Genomic DNA, 20,133 nt, shown 5'->3' on the forward strand with positions numbered 1-20,133 from the left:
AGAAAGAGAAGAGAGGGAGAAAAGGGAAGAAAGTTTATGTAGAGAAATAATAGCTGAGAACTTCCCAAACCTGGGAAGAAACTTGGACATCCAAGTTCACAAAGCTAATAGATTATCCTATTATTTCAATGCAAAATGACCTTCTCCAAGACACATTATAATGGAACTGTCAAAAATCAAAGACAAAGAAATAATCCTAAAAGCAGCAAGAGAAAAATAAGATTGTAACCTACAAAGGAATCCCCATTGGCTATCAGCAGATTTCTCAACAGAAACTCTACAGGCCAGGAGAGTGGAATGATATAGTCAAAGTGCTGAAAGAAAAAAATTCCAACCAAGAATACTCTATCTGGCAAAGTTATGAAGGATATGAAAGAGAAATATGATATATCAGTTCTCAGATTTCAGATTTCATCAGATATAAGAGAGAAATAAAGATATGAAAGAGAAATAAAGACTTTCCCCAGAAAACAAAAGGTGAGGGAGTTAATCTTCACTAGATCTACCTTCGAGAAATACCAAAAGGAGCTCTTCAAGCTGAAATGAAAAGATGCTAATTAGTAACGTGAGAATATATGAAAGTGTACAATGCACTGGTAAAGGTAAATATACAGTCAAATTTAGAAAACTCTAATTCTATAATAGGATGGTGTGTTAACCACTTAACTATAGTATGAAGGTTAAAGGAAAAGATAATTAAAAATAATTGTAGGTACTATAATTTGTCAACAAATACACAAAAAGAGGTAAATTGTCACATCAAAAATACAAAAGGAAGGGAGTAAAAGGGTGGAGATTTTGTACGTGATTGAAGTTGACTTGCTATCAGGTTAAAATGAACTGTTTTATCTATAAGATGTTTTATATAAGCCTCATGGCAACCACAAAGCAGACACCTAGCGTAGGTTCACAAAAGATGAACAGGGAATCAGAGCAGAAAATTAGAAAGGAGAATTAGAGCAGAAAAAGAGGCCAAGTCTTGGCTAATCCAGAATGGCTACTCTGATCTTTGTTGTTAAAGAAAATGGAGAACCAGGCACTCATGTGGCTCCTAAGGATGGGCTGAAACTGGGGTCTAAGACTTCAGTCAAAGCCTTAGATGAGAGATCTCCGGTTTCAAAATCACATGTTGGCAAAATGTTTGCTGCTCCATCAGCCTTACCTACAGCTGCTAGAAAGGCTTTGGGAACTGTCGAGAGAGCTATAGAAAAGTCAGTAAAGACTAGTGGACCCCTCAAACAGAAACAGACAAACTTCTCTGCCAAAAAGATGACTGAGAAGATTGTTAAAGCAAAAAACTGTTCCTGCCTCAGATGACACCTATTCAGAAATAGAAAAATTCTTTCCCCTCAATCCTCTAGATTTTGAAAATTTTGACCTGCCTGAAAATGCCAGATTTCACACATCCCCTTGAATGGAGTGCCTCTCATGATCCTCAATGAGGAGACGGAACTTGAAAAGGTATTACACTTGGGCTCCCCTTCACCTCTGAAGATGCCCTCTTCACCATGGGAGTCTTATCTGTTGCAGTCTCCTTCAAGTATTCTATTGACTCTGGATGTTGAATTGCCACCTGTTTGCTATGACTTAGATATTTAAGTTTCTTAGCACTTTACAGTTTGTGTGTGTATGTTTTTGTATTAATAAAGCAATTCTTTTTTTAACAGAAAAAAAGGGAAAATCACAAACTGAAAAAGGTAAGGAGAAACAGAGGAAAAAAGAAACAATTGAAATATAAAACAGCCATAAAGCAACTAATAAGATGGCATTAGTAAGTCCTTACATATCAATAATTACTCTAAGTGTAAATAGATTGAACTCACCAATCAAAATGTACAGAGTGGCTAAATGAATAAAAAAACAAGACTTAACTGTATGCTGCTTTCAAGAGACTCACTTCAACTTCAAGGACACACATAAGCTCAAAGTGAAGGGACGGCCAAAGATATTCTATGCAAGTGGAAACCAAGAGAAAGCAAGGACAGCTATACTTATATCAAACAAAATAAACTTTAAGTCAAAAATGATAACAAGAGACAAAGAAGGTCATTATATAATGATAAAGAGGTCAATTCATCACGAAGATATAACAATCATAAACATATATGCACCCAACATTAGAGCATCTAAATATATTAAGAAAATACTAACATATCTGAAGGGAGAGATAGACAACAATACAAAAATAGTAGGAGACTTCAATGCCCCACTCTCAGCAATGATAGGTCATCCAGACAGAAAATCAACAAGGAAATGCTGGACTTGAACCATACATCAGAATAAATGGACCTAACAGACTTTTATAGAACATTCCATCTAACGGCAGCAAAATACACATTTTTATCAAGTGCACATAGAACATTCTCCAGAAAAGGTCATATGATAGGCCACAAAACAAGTCTTAGCAAATTTAATAAGACTGAAATTACATCAACTATCTTTTCCAGCCACAATGGTATGAAACTAGAAATCAACAAAAAGAGGAAAGCTGGAAAATTTACAAGCATGTGGAAACTAAACAATACATTCCTAAACAACCAATGAGTTAAAGAAGAAATCAAAAGGGAAATTAAAAAAATATTGAAACAAGTAAAAATGGAAAAACAACACCCAAAACACATAGGATACTGCAAAAGCAGTTCTTAGAGGGAAATTTAAAGTGATAAATGCATACATTGAGAAAATACAAAGATTTCAAACAAACAACCTAAATTTACAACTCAAGGAACTAGAAAAACAAGAACAAGCTAAACTCGAAGTTTGTAGAAGAAAGGAAATAACAAAGATCAGAGCAGAAATAAATGAAATAGAGACCAGGAAAATAATAGAGAAAATAACAAAACTAAAACCCGATTTTTCAAGAAGGTAAACAAAATTGACAAACCCTTAGATAGACTAAGAAAAAAAAAAGACTCAAATAAATAAAATCAGAAAAAAGAGACATTACGACTGATACCACATAAATATGCAGGATCATAAGAGACTACTATGAACAATTATATGCCAACAAATTGGATAACCAGAGGAAATGGATAAATTGCTAAAAACATACAATTTACCAAGACTAAATCATGAAGTAGTAAATTTGAACAGACCAATAACAAGTAAGGAGATTGAATTAGCAATCAAAAACCTCCCAACACAGTATAACCCAATGGCTTCACTGGTGAATTATACCAAACACTTAAAGAAGAATTGACACCAATCCTTCTCAAATTCTTCCCAAAATTGAGGAAGAGGAAATACTGCCAAACTCATTTTAAAAGGCCAGCTTTACCTGATACCAAAGCCAGGTAAGGACACAAGAAAAGAAAACTATAGACTAATATCCTTGATGAATATAGAGACAAATATTCTCAACAAATATTAGCAAACCAAATTCAACAACATATTGAAAGGATCATACACGACGACAAAGTGGGATTTGTCCTTGGGATGCATAATTTAACATATGCAAATCAATAAACATGACACACCATATTAATAGAATGAAAGAGAAATATCATGTGATCATTTCAATAGATGCAGAAAAAGCATTTGACAAAATACATCCTTTTATGATATAAAAAAACCTCTCAACAAATTGAGTATAGAAGGAATATACCTCAACATAAATAAAGGCTGTGTATGACAAAGCCACAACTAACATCATACTCAATGGTGAAAGATTGGAAGCTTTTCCTCTAAGATCAGGAACAAGACAAGGGTGCTTACTCTCACCACTCTTATACAACATAGTACTGGAAGTCCTAGCTATAGCAATTAGTCATGAAAAGGAAATAAAAGGCATCTAAATTGGAAAGGAAAAAGTAAAATTATTGTCATTTGCAGATTATATGATCTTATATATAGAAAATCCTAAACACTCAACCAAAAAACTGTTGGAACTAATCAGTGAATTCAGTCAAGTTGCAGGATATAAAATCAACATACAGAAATAAGTTGCATTTCTATACACTAAAAACAAAATAACTGAAAAAAAAAATAAAGAAAACCATCCCATTCACAAGAGCATCAAAAATAAAAAAATATTTAGGAATAAATTTAACTAAGGAAGTGAAAGATCAATACAATGAAAACTGTGAGACTTTGATGCAATAAATTGAAGAAGACGTAAACAAATGGAAATACATCCCATGTTCATGGATGGGAAGAATTAATATTGTTAAAATGTGCATGCTACCCAAAGCCATCTATAGATTCAATGCAATTCCTATCAAAATTCCAATGGCATTTTTCACAGAAATAGAAAAAACAATCCTAAAATTTGTATGGAACCACAAAAGACCCCAAAAAGCCAAAACAATCCTGAGAAAGAAGAACAAAGCCAGAAGCATTACACTTCCTGATTTCAAGCTATACTACAAAGCTATAGTAATTAAAACAGTGTGGTACAAGCATGAAAACAGACACATAGACCACTGCAGCAGAATAGACCCCAGAAATAAACCCCCACACATATGATCTTCTAATATTTGACAAGGGAGCCAAGAACACTCAATCGGGAAAGGATAGTCTCCTCAACAAATGGTGTTGGACAAACCAGATAACCACATGCATAAAAGTGAAATTGGATGCCTATTTTACACCACCCACAAAAATTAACTTTAAATGGATTAAAGACTTAAACATAAGACCTGAATCCATAAAACTCCTAGAAGAGAAGATGGAGAAGCAGCTCTTTGATATTGGTCTTGGCAATGATTTTTTGGATACAGTACCAAAAGCATAAGCAATAAAAGCAAAAATCAACAAACAGGACTACATCAAACTAAAAAGCTTATGCACAGCAAATAAAACCCCAAAAAACAAAGAAATCAACTTAATGAAAAGGCAACCTAAGGAATGGGAGAAAATACTTGCAAACAGTATATTAAATAAGGGGTTAATATCCAAAATATGTAAAGAACTCATACAAGTCAATAACAACAACAACAACAAAAACAATCTAGTTAAAATATGGGCAGAGGGACTGAATAGACTTTTTCCAAAGAAGACATCCAAATGACCCACAGTGATATGAAAAAATGCTCAACATCACTAATGATCAGGGAAATGCAAATCAAAACCACAATGAGATATCACCTCACACCTGTTTGAATGTGTATCATCAATAAGACAAGAGAAAACAAATGTTGGCAAGGATGTGGTGGAAAGGGAACACTTGTGCTCTGTTGGTGAGAGTGTAAATTGGCGCAACCACTGTGGAAAACAGTATGGAGGTTCCTCAAATAAGTAAAATTACAAATACCCATGATCCATCAATCCCACTTCTGGGTATACATCCAAAGGAAATGAAAACAGGATATCAAAATGATATCTGCACTCCCGTGTTTACTGCAGCATTATTCACAATAGTCAAGACGTGGAAACAACCTAAGTGTCCGTCGATGGATGATGGATAAATAAGATGTTTCTATACACACACACACACATATATGTAACACACAAACACGTGTATATACATATATATAACGGAATATTGTTCATCCATGAGAAAGAAGGAAATCCTGCCATATATGACAACATGGATGGACCTTGAAGGCGTTATGCTAAGTGGGATAAACCAGACAAAGAAAGACAAATATTGTATGATATCACTTATATGTGGAATCTAAAAAAGCCAAACTCATAGAAACTTAGAGTAGAATGGTGGTTACCAGGGCCTGGGGGGTGGAGGAGTTGGGGAGATGTTGTTAAAGGGTACAAACTTGCAACTAGAAGATGAGTAAGTTCTGGAGATCTGATGCACAGCATAGTAATTATAGTCAACAATACTGTATTATATACTTCAGAATTACTGAAAGACTAGATCTGAAATGATCTCACCACAAAAAAGAACTGACAGTTATGTGACGTGACAGAAGTGTTAGCTAAAGCTACGGCAGTAATCACACTGCAATACATAAGTGTATCAAATGGACACATCGTACACCTTAAACTTACTCAATGTTATGTTTATTTTATCTCAAAAAAAGGAGGAGACAGAGAAAGAGAGTTGGCAACATTGCATACAGCAAAGAAAAATCTCCACCATGGCAATCAGCAGTGGACTGGCCCAAGATACTGGACATTGCAGGACGGGGAGATAAGAGTATGACAGACAAACTTAAATGTCTGCAGGTGCCAGGCAAGTGAGGTGTATAAATAGAGTGGGCCAGGGGAAAGTGCCTACATGTGTGTATTATGTGTGTGGGGGTGTGTGTGTGTGTGAGCATGCACAGGTGTGTCTTCTGCACACGTGTGTGTGTGTGTAGGGGGCACGATAGTGAGCCAGAGAGCATGTGAACCTTCCGAAGGAGGCAGCCGGTACTCAGCTCCGGAAGAGATTTGTTTTGTGTGTCTAATAGGCCTGATGGCCTACATTTTTAAGAGAAGTCAGAAATCAATATGTTTATGTAAAATACTTTGATTTTTCAATATTGGCTCAGAATGTCAAAGCATTGTACAGCCGTTCAAAACATGAAGTCATGTCTGGATACCAGATTTGGCTTGTTGGCTACCAGTTTGGGAAGAAGGGGTGTTTGGAAGGAATTGGGGCATGAGTAAGAAAGAAAACAGACAATGGTGAAGAAGCTCGAAAATTTTATTTAAGTCTATCTTTGATACATTGAAAGCGAAGCATTTTTATGACAAAAGTTTTAAGAAGAAAGTTCTCTTTCCCATGTCACCACTGTGGCTACCAGTCCTTCCTTATCTATTATTATAATGCAAATATGTTGTGATTGGAATAATTTATATGTACAAATCATATCATAGAAAACCCATTTCATTGCCAAGTTAAGCAGGTTAAGGTACTTCATCCAAAATAAGAAGAAAATAAGAGAATTCTGCACTTTCAGATTTTAAAGCTGACATTTTAGCAATATTTTGACAATGGTTTATTCCATTTACAATCTTTGGCTACATAGTATTAAAAGAAAATTTATTTATTGGCATGCAAAGCAATATGGCTTCAGAATACACCTCTTAAATTTACAGAACTTAAAATTTGAAACATCCCACGTGGCTGGCAGGTGATGTTGTGAAGATGATCTTGAATAGTGACATACTTACATCCTAAAAAAAAAAAAAAGATAGTGATTTAACACAGCAATAATACCAAGATGATGTAGTTAACCTATCCAGGAAATGTTTCAATGATTTATTTCGATAAAAGTTGTTTATCAATCTTTTCATCTTATAAATCTCTTAGTGTTGTGGACTTTTCAAATATTTGCATTAAAAGACAGCTTATCCTCAAGTTCTCCTATCAAGAAATATAAAGTGTATGAATAATTATAGAAAGCAATTATAAGCCATCAAGATAAGTGGTTAATTTTTGGTGTTTAGACTTTTACTACTATTCTTATTACATTAAGTATATAATACCATATATCCTGGTATTTAACTTTGTGCTAAAATGTATAGCAATTTGTAATGTGACATTAATATGTGAATGACTTGACATCTCCATGTTTTATTCATATCTGTGTTCCTAATGCCTCGTCCTGTATTAACAATCAGGAAATGTTTTTGGAATAAATGGGTGAACGGGTAAAACTGTAATGATCAAAAAGTAATATAATAATGTACTCAAATGATTCATCATGTTAATTATATGCCAAGAAAGTAAAGACTCTCTCCCTCGCATAGGGAACAACCTATAGCAGTATGATAATATTTATAAAAGTTTTGATGGTTTTCATAATGAATTAAAATGCAGTCACCTGTCAGTAATTTTGGTCTGAAGCAACCAGTTTATAAAGTCCCGGGTGGCAAGATTATCAAGAACTGTGTTCATCTCATCAGAGAAGGAGCCATCAGCATGTCTGCGGCGGAGTTCTTCAACGATGGTGACTTCTTCTGGGAAACTGAGAAAAAGAGAGGTGACATTAGTATTGGGTTAGACGTTTTAAATAAATGCTTATTGATTGCCTATCACTGGTAATATGTGTGCGGGTCATTGAGAAAACAATAAGTTTCTATTTACAGAGGATCTACTGTGAAAAGCCTCATAGAAACCTGCATGAACTGGTGCATGTTGGAAGGGAAATTATGTAGACAGTAAAAAGCAGAGCTGGGATCTGAAACCAACCCTGTATAATTTCATGACCCTTTCAAGATTCCAGCTGCTTCAAAGATTTTAGTATATTGGCCACACAGAGGTTTTTGAGACACTTCATTTGTCTATAATTCAGAAAAATGTATTATATCCTATAAAACTAGTGATTATCAGAACAGTCTTGCAAAGTGCAGTATTAAGGAATTAAACCTTAGCCTATAATAGATTTTCTCTTTGGTTTAATTAGCAGAATTTTTGGTATTTTTTAAAAATCCTATAAATATCCTCAAATGTGATTATTTTACCATCGATTTTGTAATGTTTTTAAAATCAGCAATAATACTAGTTCTCTTTTGTCTTGAGATCTCTTTAAGTCTCAGTAAGCTTGTTTTAAATCTCACTAAAAAAAAAATAGAGTTGAACATGAATTTTCTGCTTCTTATAATTCAAATGTCAATCAAAATGGTCATGAGAAAGTGGGGTGGTGGGCTGGCCCTGTGGCTTAGCGGTTAAGTGCGTGCACTCCGCTGCTGGCGGCCCGGGTTTGGATCCTGGGCGCGCGCTGACGCACCGCTTCTCTGGCCATGCTGGGGCCGCGTCCCACATGCAGCAACTAGAAGGATGTGCAGCTATGACACACAACTATCTACTGGGGCTTTGGGGGAAAAAATAAATAAATAAATAAAATTAAGAAAAGAAACAGTTGCCTTAGAAAGTGGGGTGGTAATTAGAAAATGGGTTTGGTTGTGGCAAGATTCAAGAAAGTACTAGAGGTATTACCTTCATTTTCAACTGTAATAATTTTATGGTTATCTATATGATAGTCCCACAAAAAAATGGGTATGTTGTTAAATATACAGATGCTTCCACATATCTGTATTGTGAAAGTCATTTCATTAAACATCTTAAGTTTAGTTCCTTTCAGTCTTCATCACATTTTTACCTGAGTACTTACTAAAACATAAATATATGTTAATCCTGTATGTAAACGTTTAAAATCAAACTTTAAGTTTTCAGCATTATTTCTTCTTTTTCCTTATTCCTGGTTTTCCTGGGACAGCCCTAGTTTATGCTTGTCTTGGTGTACTTATCAAAAGCACTCTATTTATTCTCAAAAGTGTCCTGGATTGACAAATTAGTACCGTAATTATAACACATCTAAAATGGGTGATAAAAATGTAACCTGTTTGACTCTATTATTAATACTCGCCACCAAAGAGAAATCAGACTAGACTTTTGTAGACTGTCTCCCACCACTAGGAGTTATTTCTTTACTTTGTGAGACTATACTAATTGCTTCTGTAATCCAGATCCATATATAGATAACTGTAGTCTAAGTTTTCAGCATCAAGTGGAAAAAAAAAATGTTAAATAAGAATGTACAGACTTACTCTCGCCTTCCTCGGCCTTTCACCAGCCAAGCAATGAATTCCTTGGCAGCTTGGCCTTCCAAATAAGAACTTACATCACTGGTAAAGGTCCCTTCAGCATGTCTCTCAAATTCATCATGACGTTTGGCAATGTTATTCCTGAAAGAAATGTGAAAGTTAAATTGAAGATCTGTCTCTTTAGCAATATGGTTCTCACCTATAAGCAGTGGCAGCTTTGGGTTCAGGATTCTCTGTAGAAGGGGCTTAGGGAGATTTGGGAGATGAGGGTGGCTAGGGGACTCGTCTTGAAGCTACATTAATTATCTGGATTGAAGGTTGATGGGAGAGGACTAACAACAACTAAGGGAGGCTAAAGGTCCACCCAGCACACCCATGTTCACCTCCCCTGCTTATCTGTGCCATTGACTATTAAAGCTGCATTTACTCCATGATCAATATACGTGGGCTATCCATTGTGCTATACTACTTGCAAAAAAGCAGCTGTTTGTTATCAGTACCTATGGGGTCAGATTTAGTTAATTGATTCAAGAGAAAACAAAGGACTATCTCAAAATGTCATCACAAGGACCACTTGATAAAAGATTAAAGGAAACGTGTGAAGGACTAGCCATGAGGAAAGCTAAGAAGATGACCCCATATCACCCTCAAGTGTGGGCAGAAGGCTCTGTGGAGGTGGTTGGCCAGCTGCCCTCAGTCTTCCCTGCATATATTACCCCTGGAAGGCTTCATCTTAAACACACAACAGAAACCGCCTGAGAGTGAGGATTGTTTTGCATTAGTTTACCAAGTTGTGGCATTTCCTTTCTAGGAATGAGGACAGTTGTTTTCATTTTTTCAGATTTGTGATTTCTCACATTTTACCAATGGCCCCATCTGTAGTCCTTAACAGGGACTCCTCCCAGTGTCTTCTCTGACCACGACCACCATCTTCTCTGCAGTTGTACCCTCCACTTTAAGAACTTTTGGTCAACCACTCTCTCTCTCCTATTCCTCCTGCTGGCTCATGTTCTCTTGCTTTCACTCTCCCTTCTCCATTCTATCCAGATAAATCTATGCCCTTTTCCTAATTTTTAGATTCCTTCAGCTACTTTGTATGCATAACTCCCCCTTGTGGGCCACTCTCCAAAGAAATTGTAAAATCCCACCATCTCTGTGAAACCCTTGCGGATGATTTCCTCCAGTAGCCTAGATGCAGCAAAAAACCCAACACTGTCAAAGTAAATCGAACATTAAAATGTATGCCTTATGATAGGCTTGTGTTCTTATTTGCCTTCTTCTCGCTTTATGCTGTGCAGCTAGGCTGTAATTTTAAATGTGTATCTTGGATTGTATTCTACAAGAAAAAGACTGCATCTGTTTCCATTCCTTACCATGATTAACTTGGCTAGAGGATACTTCGAATGTGATCACAGTCATGAGTTTGAACCCTACAGGAGAATGTTGAATTTGCTCTTATCTTTTGGTCAGAAATTAGATTCCAAACCTTGCAGATCCACAAAAGTCAGCTTCCAATTTTAAATGAGAATGCTCAAGAGAGTAAATATTGCTAAGAACACAGTTGGGAAAATAATTTAAAGTCTATGTCCCATTGGAAGGTGGGTAAGGAGTTTGGAGGGGTGAAAGGTGGGAAATCAGAGGCATAATACAAAAGATAGCATCACCAAGCCTGAAAATCATCAAAATTGAAACAGCTTATGGACACTATTTGGCGAGCACGATAACTTAAGAAAGTCCGGAGAAACTTTAGATATATTTAATTAATACATTTGTGTGCAAATTTTGGAACAGGTTCAGACTCTTACTTGTTCCTCTTGGTGTTCATCAACCATTGCACAAAATCCTGGGCACGCCTGGAGTCCAGGTACTTGCTGTAGTCGCTGGTGAATGTGCCCTGAGAATGGCGCTTGTCTTCATTCATTTGATCCAGATCATTGAGTGGGTCTGTCTGGGGAGCTGGGAATGATCTGTGGAGAACAGTGATTGGTGCAATTAAATCTCTCCTCAAGAGTAGACTCACTTGAGGAGCATCTTCTCTAAAAACATAGGACCATATCAAGCTGGAAGGCAGGTGCCTTGAGTATTTCCACAGGTTCAGAGAGACCTTAGCTAGCTATGGGAATGCCATAGCTTTATTAGAGTTGAATACACTCTGATTCTGAATTCTAATAACAGATTTTTCAACTGGCTTCTTTTTTTCTGAAAAAAGATTAAATAAATCTTTTTTATTTATATATAAAAAGATTTTTATTTTCATATAAAAAGATTTATTTAATCTTTTTCCAACTAATACATATACTCATGATTTTGCTAATAATGACAGAAGAGAACAATAACTTAAATATTTTAAAAGAGTAAAGAATCCCACGTCATTTGTTTGGGCAGCAAATTTATGTTTCCAATACTGTTTTGCATATATTAATTAAAAAAAGTAGCTCAAATACCTGATTATATGGTAGCTAATGGTGGAAGAGAAACAATTAAAATTTCAAAGAAAGACAAGAAAAAGCTCACTTGGTAATTTGAAACTGTATAGTGAATAATCCACATGCCAGTAATCAACAGTTGTTTGGCACGGTAAATAAAGGGAAATATTCAATGTGATTAATATTCAGAAATAGAAATGAGATACTATTTTTCCCTGTCAAATTAGCAAAGATTAAATACCGAGGAGGATCGTGTGAGAGGAGTATTTCTATATTGCTGATGGGAGTGTGCATGTGTACAACTTTTCTGGAAAGCAAGTTGGCAAGATATTATAAAAGATTTAAACTCATTCAAACCCTTTGACACAGAAATTCTACTACTAGAAATCTATCCTCAGAAAATAGTCAGAAACGTAGGGAAAAATGTTATTTGCAGCATTCTTTGTGGGAAAATTCGAAGAACTCAAGTGTCCAACAGAGCTAAATAAATGCTGTACATTGATGAGATGAAATAGTATGCAGCCATTAAATACATTTAATAGATATTTTTAATTATATGAGAAAAAGCTAACAACACAATGCTGAGAGAAAAAGCATGATACAAAGCTGCATAATGATCTGAGATATATTTATATACAATACAAATAAAATTTTTTGCATCATGAACATGTATGACTTTTACAATTAGCAAGAAATGTTATTTTTTAAAAGGAATAAAAAAAGAAAAAGTCGGTGTGAATAACTAAAATAATCTACTATGCAGTGTGAGTAATGCATGGATAGATAGGATCAGCTGAAGATTTCAAAGAGCTATAATTTCCCATGTAACACATTTTTCAACATTGCCCACCCCTTTGGTTATGAAACAACATACTCTGATCTATACTCCAGAAAAGGCTTTATCTCAATGATACTTTAAACATTTGAGAATTACGCAGAGTATTTACTCTAAATTGCCTAGACCTATTCACTAATCATAGTTTTCACAGGCTATATTCTAACCACAGTGCTATGCTAGTTCAAGTCTAAAGATTTAATACCTGGATGTCTCCTCTGTGTCCTGAAGGGAACGTTGCCAGCTGCCCTGTACCAGCATCACAAACAGTCCAGCCACAAAGTAGATGCTTTTCATTTTTGCTGCCTGTCAGAACACAGAGTCAAGGGCAGGTGAGGTGGGGGGAGACAGGCAACCATGTTTAAACATGTCAGGCTAAATTAGTTCGATTTTGACTCCGTAAATATTACAAATAGAAAGAAAAAGCCAGTTATCAATTTTATTCTGATTGTATTTCCAGCTTAATATTAAATAGTAGATTACATTTTTCCCCAGTTTTTTTGGTGGCAAAAAAGGATACAAAAGATGTGTACCACCATTAAGCTTTTTCATTAGTGTGGGACACTTCTGCTAATGATTAGAAGGCTCACTTCCAGACATGAGATTAAAAATGTCCATGATAAACATTTAAAATATCCACTCTAGATGATATGCTACATATGGTTAGCCTGAATGGCACCTTATCCATAATGCCACCCCCTTCACTATCAGTCTGGCTTTCAATTAATAGTCCTTCACTTCCAAGCATTTACATTATACTGCATTTCAACCATCTTAAAGCAGCCTCAGGCTACAACTTGGCATACCAGCTGTCGGTTCAGATGTATTATTCATTTATATTTTAAATAGTGTAACTTGGTCTAGACTTTGTAATTATAAAGCGGCCAACAGATTTGAGGTATTTTAGGGTGCTTTGACCTGTTCTAAATTAAAGGAAAAAAATCATTTTAAAGACAAGCAATTTGCAACAAGAACTAATGCTTCTGGCAACTTGAACAATCACAACTAAGACACTAAGAGATCACTGTCATAACGAAAATTAATTCTTGCTTCTGAAGTCTTGGAAGTCCTCAGGTTGTTCTATAATTGGACTTAGTCCAGGACATGTCATTCATTGCTATTGACACCCTAGACCTGGTTGTAGGATACACCTGGTTGCTTGTCCTTGTATCACAAGCAGATGCCCCGTGAAGACACAGGATGCCAATGACATGATGGTGCAGTGTGGATGGGGCGGGGACCAACACGAATGTGGGGCAGAACGTCCCCACAGGGCTAGCTCCTCTATTTTCTGAATGGAAACCTCAAGTCCAGTATTTGTCATGGACTTTTCTTTGCTTCTTTCAAGTCCGACCATGTTTACTTTGAGAAGTAGGGATTTCAATCCAAGTTTGATCATGCTTATCCATAAACAATTTGAATGAGTATTTTTAGCAAATGGCATTTGGTTTCAAATAAGGATTTTATAAATATTATCATTTTAAACTATCAGTCTTTTCTTTAACTTGCTAGCCATATTTATTATCTATCTTTGGCACTAAAACATGGAAACTGTAATACCTGCAATGGTTTTTTTTTTCTTTGAAATATTAAGTCCTTTTACATTAAGTGGTCAATTAGACAAAGTAATATAATAGGAATTACATGTTCATCCTTCTTCGTTCAGCAACATTAAATTAATTGTTTGGTGTTTTGCTATTCCTCAGTTTATCTAGTCAGTAAACTTTAGAAACCTTGTCATATATGTAGGTAGTGTCTCATGGTTATAATTCTTAATTATAATTCATCCTTTCAGGAATTTTGAAAAATTAAAGCAAACATTTCTTTTTGGGATTACATCGCTGTTGGAAAGTCAATTTAGTCCTAAATAATTCCTTCAATGCAAAGTCCCTAAAGGTTTTTGTAATGTCTTCTATTATGTTCTACGTAGGCAGATTTAGAGCAGGTGGTATTCTGCCACTGTGGGAGCTGATGGAAGAAGAAACAACAAAACAAAAGTGAATATTTGAAGTCCTCTACAGGCAGTAAGATGAGTTCTACTGAAAGAATGAACTGATTTTTAAAATTTCATTTATTTATTTTGTGAAAGTCTACAGAATTATGAAAAATTTAAGAATAAGTCTGGTTGTTTGAATACCACTACTGAGAAGGCAAATATTTATGTTATTTTAGTATCAGAATCTTATTTAATAGGGGAAGAATTATTTCCAATTACTTTCCCTCCCCTTTAGGTAGTTTAAGGAGAGAATCTCTGGTTTTGTAAGAACCACACAGTTCCACTCAGATTTAAAAGGAAAATGTAGAAACACTAGTATTACCTGTGTAGAAGGTCTCTTAGAAAGTTTAATCTTAGACCTAGGCAAAGTGACATTATATTATATCCCTATATATTGGTGTCGTAGGCCAAAGAAATACTTTTTAAACTGGTTAGCTAATTTCCTCTCATGGGTCCTTAGTATACGTGGGAAAAACACACCACTTAATCATTTACTCTATTGAAGATCTTTGTAAAAATGTTCTTTATCCTTAAGAGCTTAAAGAGGTACTTTAGAACAACTGATTTTTTTTCTAAAGAGATTTTCTAAAACTTCATTTCAGAATGTGAACATTTAGATTTTTATTTATTCCTATTGGTCCTCAATACACAGTAAATAATTATTAATATATAGTTTTACTCAATTCCATCCAAAGAATTCCCAATAATGGATATTTGTTCTCTGCACCAAATACGCTACGTCTTATTTACAAAAAGCCAATTTCATGGACTTTGATTTTTTGATAGACTCATTAGAAATTTGAATATTTGAAAGACGATGTTGATTCTGCTCTTTTGGAAAATGATAAGTTTTCATTGGTAAGGAGCAATTGCTGTTATAGCCTCTCTAAGGGACACATTTCTGCTAAATTTCAAAGCCGCCTTCTGTTCAAAGTAATATACACATTTATCAAATCCAAGGAAAAATATTTATTTTTTAAAATGTCACCACTTATTTTTAAAATGCAGTTCTCATAACAGTTAAATCTTGTAACAAGTACATTGATTTCAATCTTTTTTTCTGTTTTATACCTTGCATTGAATAATTTCTCCAATTCACTTTGCGGCTTCACTATGTTGAAGCATATGTAAATGTATTTTATATCACTTTTTCTTCTCAATTCTGCTCCATGTGTTATTAGTAATAGAGTATAAGATGAGAGAACGACGCTTTAATTCATAACACTCTGTCCCCGTAAAAATATTTAACTGTACCCCAAACAGGGTTTGCGATCTTACAGTCACTCAATGTTAATCTTACCTTTTGACACTGTGACGTGGAGCAGAGCAGGTGGAGAGAGAGCGAGCCCTCCTTTTGGAACTTTGGATGTGCTGTATCCTGAGCTCTGTACTTCTGCACAAAGCGCACTGCTTTTATATACTCTACCGCGTTGTTTAGCCTCACAGATATTATGCTGACAATATAAATTTCTCATCTGTGAATAATGGGTTTTTGTTACAAACGATTTCACTCGCCCACTCACTTTGCTCATCTGCATTCTACGCTTTTATTGGGTGGGACCTCAGAGACCAGGAAACTTTTTATTTACTCTCGTGCCTTTTTTTGTTGGGAATGGAAAGGGCAGTTTGGAAATTCACCTTTCACTCTCAGTCAGGCATGAAAATCACATAAGTACTCAGAAGGGAATTTTGAAGCTGAAGACTAACGAACTTAAAATTACGTAGTCCATGACTAACCCCACTTTCAGCCTGGGCTTGTTTGAGGGTCAAGTCCTTCTGTTTGCTATCGTCCACGCAAATAACCAATAACCATTCTATAGACAGGAAAGATAGGGCGCATTTTACTTGAGCTGGGAAGGCAGTCTCCACAGAAGGAGAAAACATTTCAGAGGAGTGTGATTTGCGGCACGATTATATATCATTTCAGAACAAAGAACATACATGAAGCATGACAGGATACATTGTTTTCCTCAAAGTCACAAGGAGATATTCTGCTGCAGTTTAGCACATATACAGCAGGTCAACATGACCCTGGTTTCTGGGAAGAAAAATTTACCTTCAAAAGAGTACTGATATTGACGTCAGAGGAAGGGAGGCATTTATCCCTATCTTCAAAGATTGCATCCTTTGCTTTGGGATAATGTTTGAAGCAGATGTACAATGCATGCTTGACAGGCTATAAGTCAGGCTGCTCTGGGAAAAACAACTTTAGGCCAAATCAGGTCTAAACCAGAATGGCTTCCCCATATACCTCAATATGTGAAAATTTATTATTATTTTCATCACTATTTACTTATGATGAATTTATCTGAATATAATCAATTCATTCTTTCATCTACCCAAATAATGTCAACACATACTTATTAAGAATCTTCTCACCCCCCTATATGGAATTAATTTGTATTATTTTGGTGGGGAATTTTAAAGAATATCAATTAAGAGCTAATGTACCATGTTGTAGTAAATTGGATTCAAGCAGAAATGATAAAGCAAAATGAAGATCAAACATCCAAGATAAGTGACGCTATAAGACAGGCTCTAGTATTTCTTTTTTCTTCTAATGGATATTTAAAGGCTACCTCTACTGATAAGAGAACCGGACACTAATTACAAAAGAATGAGACGTGAGGAAAACTGTTGTGATAAGATAAATACTGTCATATTTCCTGAGTTTTGTGATCTGCCACTTAGGACCTTAATGATCTATAGGATTTAGCAGATATGAGTCCAGTCGCATTAGAGAAAGAGAAAAATGGGATATAATCTGGACAGACAGCATGAGAACAGTGTCAGTGTAATTAGATTTTAGTCTGGCTGCTATCAGCAAGCTGTGTGACCGCGGTCAAGTCACATACTCTCTCTCTGCCTCAACTTCCTGATTTGTAAAATCAGAGGGTTGATTAAATGACTCTTCTAAAATAAAAATCTGATTCCATATGACAAAATCATCACAACATGTCCTAACTAGATTCCAATATCCTAATACCATTGACTGCGTGCAGAAGCTGATGACTTGTATAGAAGTAAATCATTGAGGCAGCTGGAAAAACATTCCCAATGAACTTAAACTGTTCAGTGGTGGATGGGACCCATTGTTGTATGTAGAGCTACTTAAGGGTCATAGAGATCAGTGCTCTGTGAAATTGGGAGACCTCAGGAAGGGGTTTTGTGCTGGTGATTAAAGCCTTTCTATTTAAAGTGTGGTTCAAGGACCAGCGTCACCTGGGAGCTTGCTAGAAATGCAGACTCTCAGGCCCAAGCCCAGAGTTACTGAATAGGAATCTACATTTTACCGAGATTCCCAGGCAAGTTGTATGCATATTAAAGTTTGAAAAGCATGGCTGTACAAAACACCCATCTCATTTTCTTCAGATCCTCCCTGGTGCTTGCTGGTATCTTGACCTGAGGACTGTTTTTTAGCACTACCAGCAGAGGGGGTGAAAAAGCAGAGAACGGTGGCCCGCCTAAGGGCCATCTGGATTAACACCTATAAATACAGTAATGACTTGAAAATGTGGATTAGTTTAATATACGATCAAATTCTTCTGCTCTCTTGCCTCAATCCTCATGAGTATGTTGACTATATTTTAGTCAATTGTTTGGCATTCAGTTCTATGTTTTTCCCTTTGCCTATTTGAGTAGATGTTTCTTCACCTGTCTGTCAGTCTCTGTCTGTGTCTGTTTCTCTGTCTCTCTTTTCTTTTCAGATGCTACCTGTTTGTGAAGCAGTCCTAAGATGGGAGGTCTGTGGATGGTGTATGTAAAGCCCTTAACACAGCGCCCGGCATCTCAGTGAATGCCACGCCACCCCTCCCCCCATATCTCACTACAAAACTTGTCTCTTTCCCTCTACTCCACTTGCTTTCTATTATTTCAGAAGTGACTATCCCAAGTTCTTTCAGGAAATTTCCTCTAGCTTCATCTCCAGACCATCAACACTGATGCTTGGGGGTCCCCAACACCATAATGGTAACCATTCTGAGAATGCAGAAGCACTAAGATCGCCACTGTATAAGGCACCGCTCCCCTCTCTAGGAGGGCAAAGTGGGCTCCTTAATGGATTTTGTATGATCAGAAATTAAGACAAACATCAAGTGCAGTTTGGACTTACGGTTCTTCTTCCAATGACTGTCCCAACACTATCCTCCACTTGTTCTTCAATTTCCATCATTGCAGTTATTCAGTTATTGAGATGTGAGGCAGGGAAAGTGGTGGCCCTGTATTTATATGGCTAGTGTTAAAAAGCTTGTCTGGAAGCAGGGAAGTTCTGCGAGATGTTATCTAGAGTTCTCCCATCAGGCTGCGTGTGGGGTGCCTGGTGGTTGCCGGGGGGGTATTGCCGCACGATAATACAATATGCCTTCCTGAAAGAGCAATTTAACTTGATATAAGTAATATAAAACATAATTATTATGTGAAGTGGAGTGCAAAGATGGGTATCGAGTTTAAGATAAAATAAGGTACTTGAAGATTTCTTGCTTTCTTTACGATGTTTAGGACCAGGGACAACTTCCATGGACTTACAACCTGTGCCATTGCATGGTGCTGCATGCTTAGAAGGGACCCCTGCTTGGCTTAATGCTCTACTCTTACCATCTTGAAATCCTTAATAATTTTTGAACAAGGGCTCCACATTTTTGTTTTGCACTTGGCCCCATAAATTATGTAGCGGGTCCTGCTTAGGACCTCATCTCACAAAATCATGGCATGTGGGGTTTTTGTATGTTTATTTTCCCCAGGTGTTTAGGATACTTGGGTTGAAATGTTTGAGAATGGCAAAGATCCAGATTCGCAGTGCACTCGGGTGGCAAGACTATGGGCAAGGGATACTCTTATGCATTGCTGATGGAGGTACACATCACAACACATTTGGGGGCGCAATTTGGCAATATTATCAAACTTACAAATACCTATAACCCTTGGCCTAGTAAGGCTAAAACACCATTCTGAAATTTAGCCCATATATATTCCTATATATATATGTAATGATGTAGGTACAAGGTTCTTCATTACAGCATTCTTTATAACAGTAACAGGTTGGAACCACTCCAAGGGTCCATCAATAGAGCAGTGTTTAGAAAAAGAATGAGGAAGCTCTTTATTCACCAATATGGAAAGGCTCTAAGATATGTCCTTAGGTGAAAATAGAGAGATGCATTATGGCTATATAGTAGGCCGCCTTTTGTGTTAGGAGAGGGAGGGGGACAAATACATATTTATTTACTTATCACTGCATTTCAAAAAATCGGGGGGCCAGCCTGCCCAGTGGTGTAGTGAAGTTTGGTGCGCTCTGCTTTGGCGGCCTGGAGTTCTTGGGTTTGGATCCTGGGTGTGGACCTACGCCACTCGTCAAGCCGTGCTGTGGCAGTGTCCCACAAACAGAAATGGAGAAAGCTTGGCACAGATGTTAGCTCAGGGCCAATCTTCCTCAACAAAATTACATA

General features: G+C 36.4%; 1 protein-coding gene and 1 pseudogene across 1 annotated transcript; one reads left to right on the plus strand and one right to left on the minus strand.

The window, feature by feature from the left end:
• Positions 1-993: 993 nt before the first annotated feature.
• Positions 994-1,599, plus strand: LOC101392001 (securin pseudogene; annotated as a pseudogene).
• Positions 1,600-7,705: 6,106 nt separating this feature from the next.
• GCG (glucagon) lies at positions 7,706-16,064 on the minus strand. Its single transcript, XM_004428263.3, has 5 exons — positions 15,990-16,064; positions 12,899-12,999; positions 11,238-11,399; positions 9,436-9,573; positions 7,706-7,853 (listed from the first exon to the last, which is right to left on the minus strand). The coding sequence occupies exons 2-5, from the start codon at positions 12,988-12,990 to the stop codon at positions 7,706-7,708; spliced, it is 540 nt and encodes a 179-aa protein (XP_004428320.2). The 5' UTR covers positions 12,991-12,999; positions 15,990-16,064.
• Positions 16,065-20,133: the final 4,069 nt, after the last annotated feature.

The sequence above is a fragment of the Ceratotherium simum genome, chromosome 9, assembly GCF_057802395.1.
Source record: "Ceratotherium simum simum isolate JZ-2026a chromosome 9, ASM5780239v1, whole genome shotgun sequence".
NCBI classification, from domain to species: domain Eukaryota; kingdom Metazoa; phylum Chordata; class Mammalia; order Perissodactyla; family Rhinocerotidae; genus Ceratotherium; species Ceratotherium simum.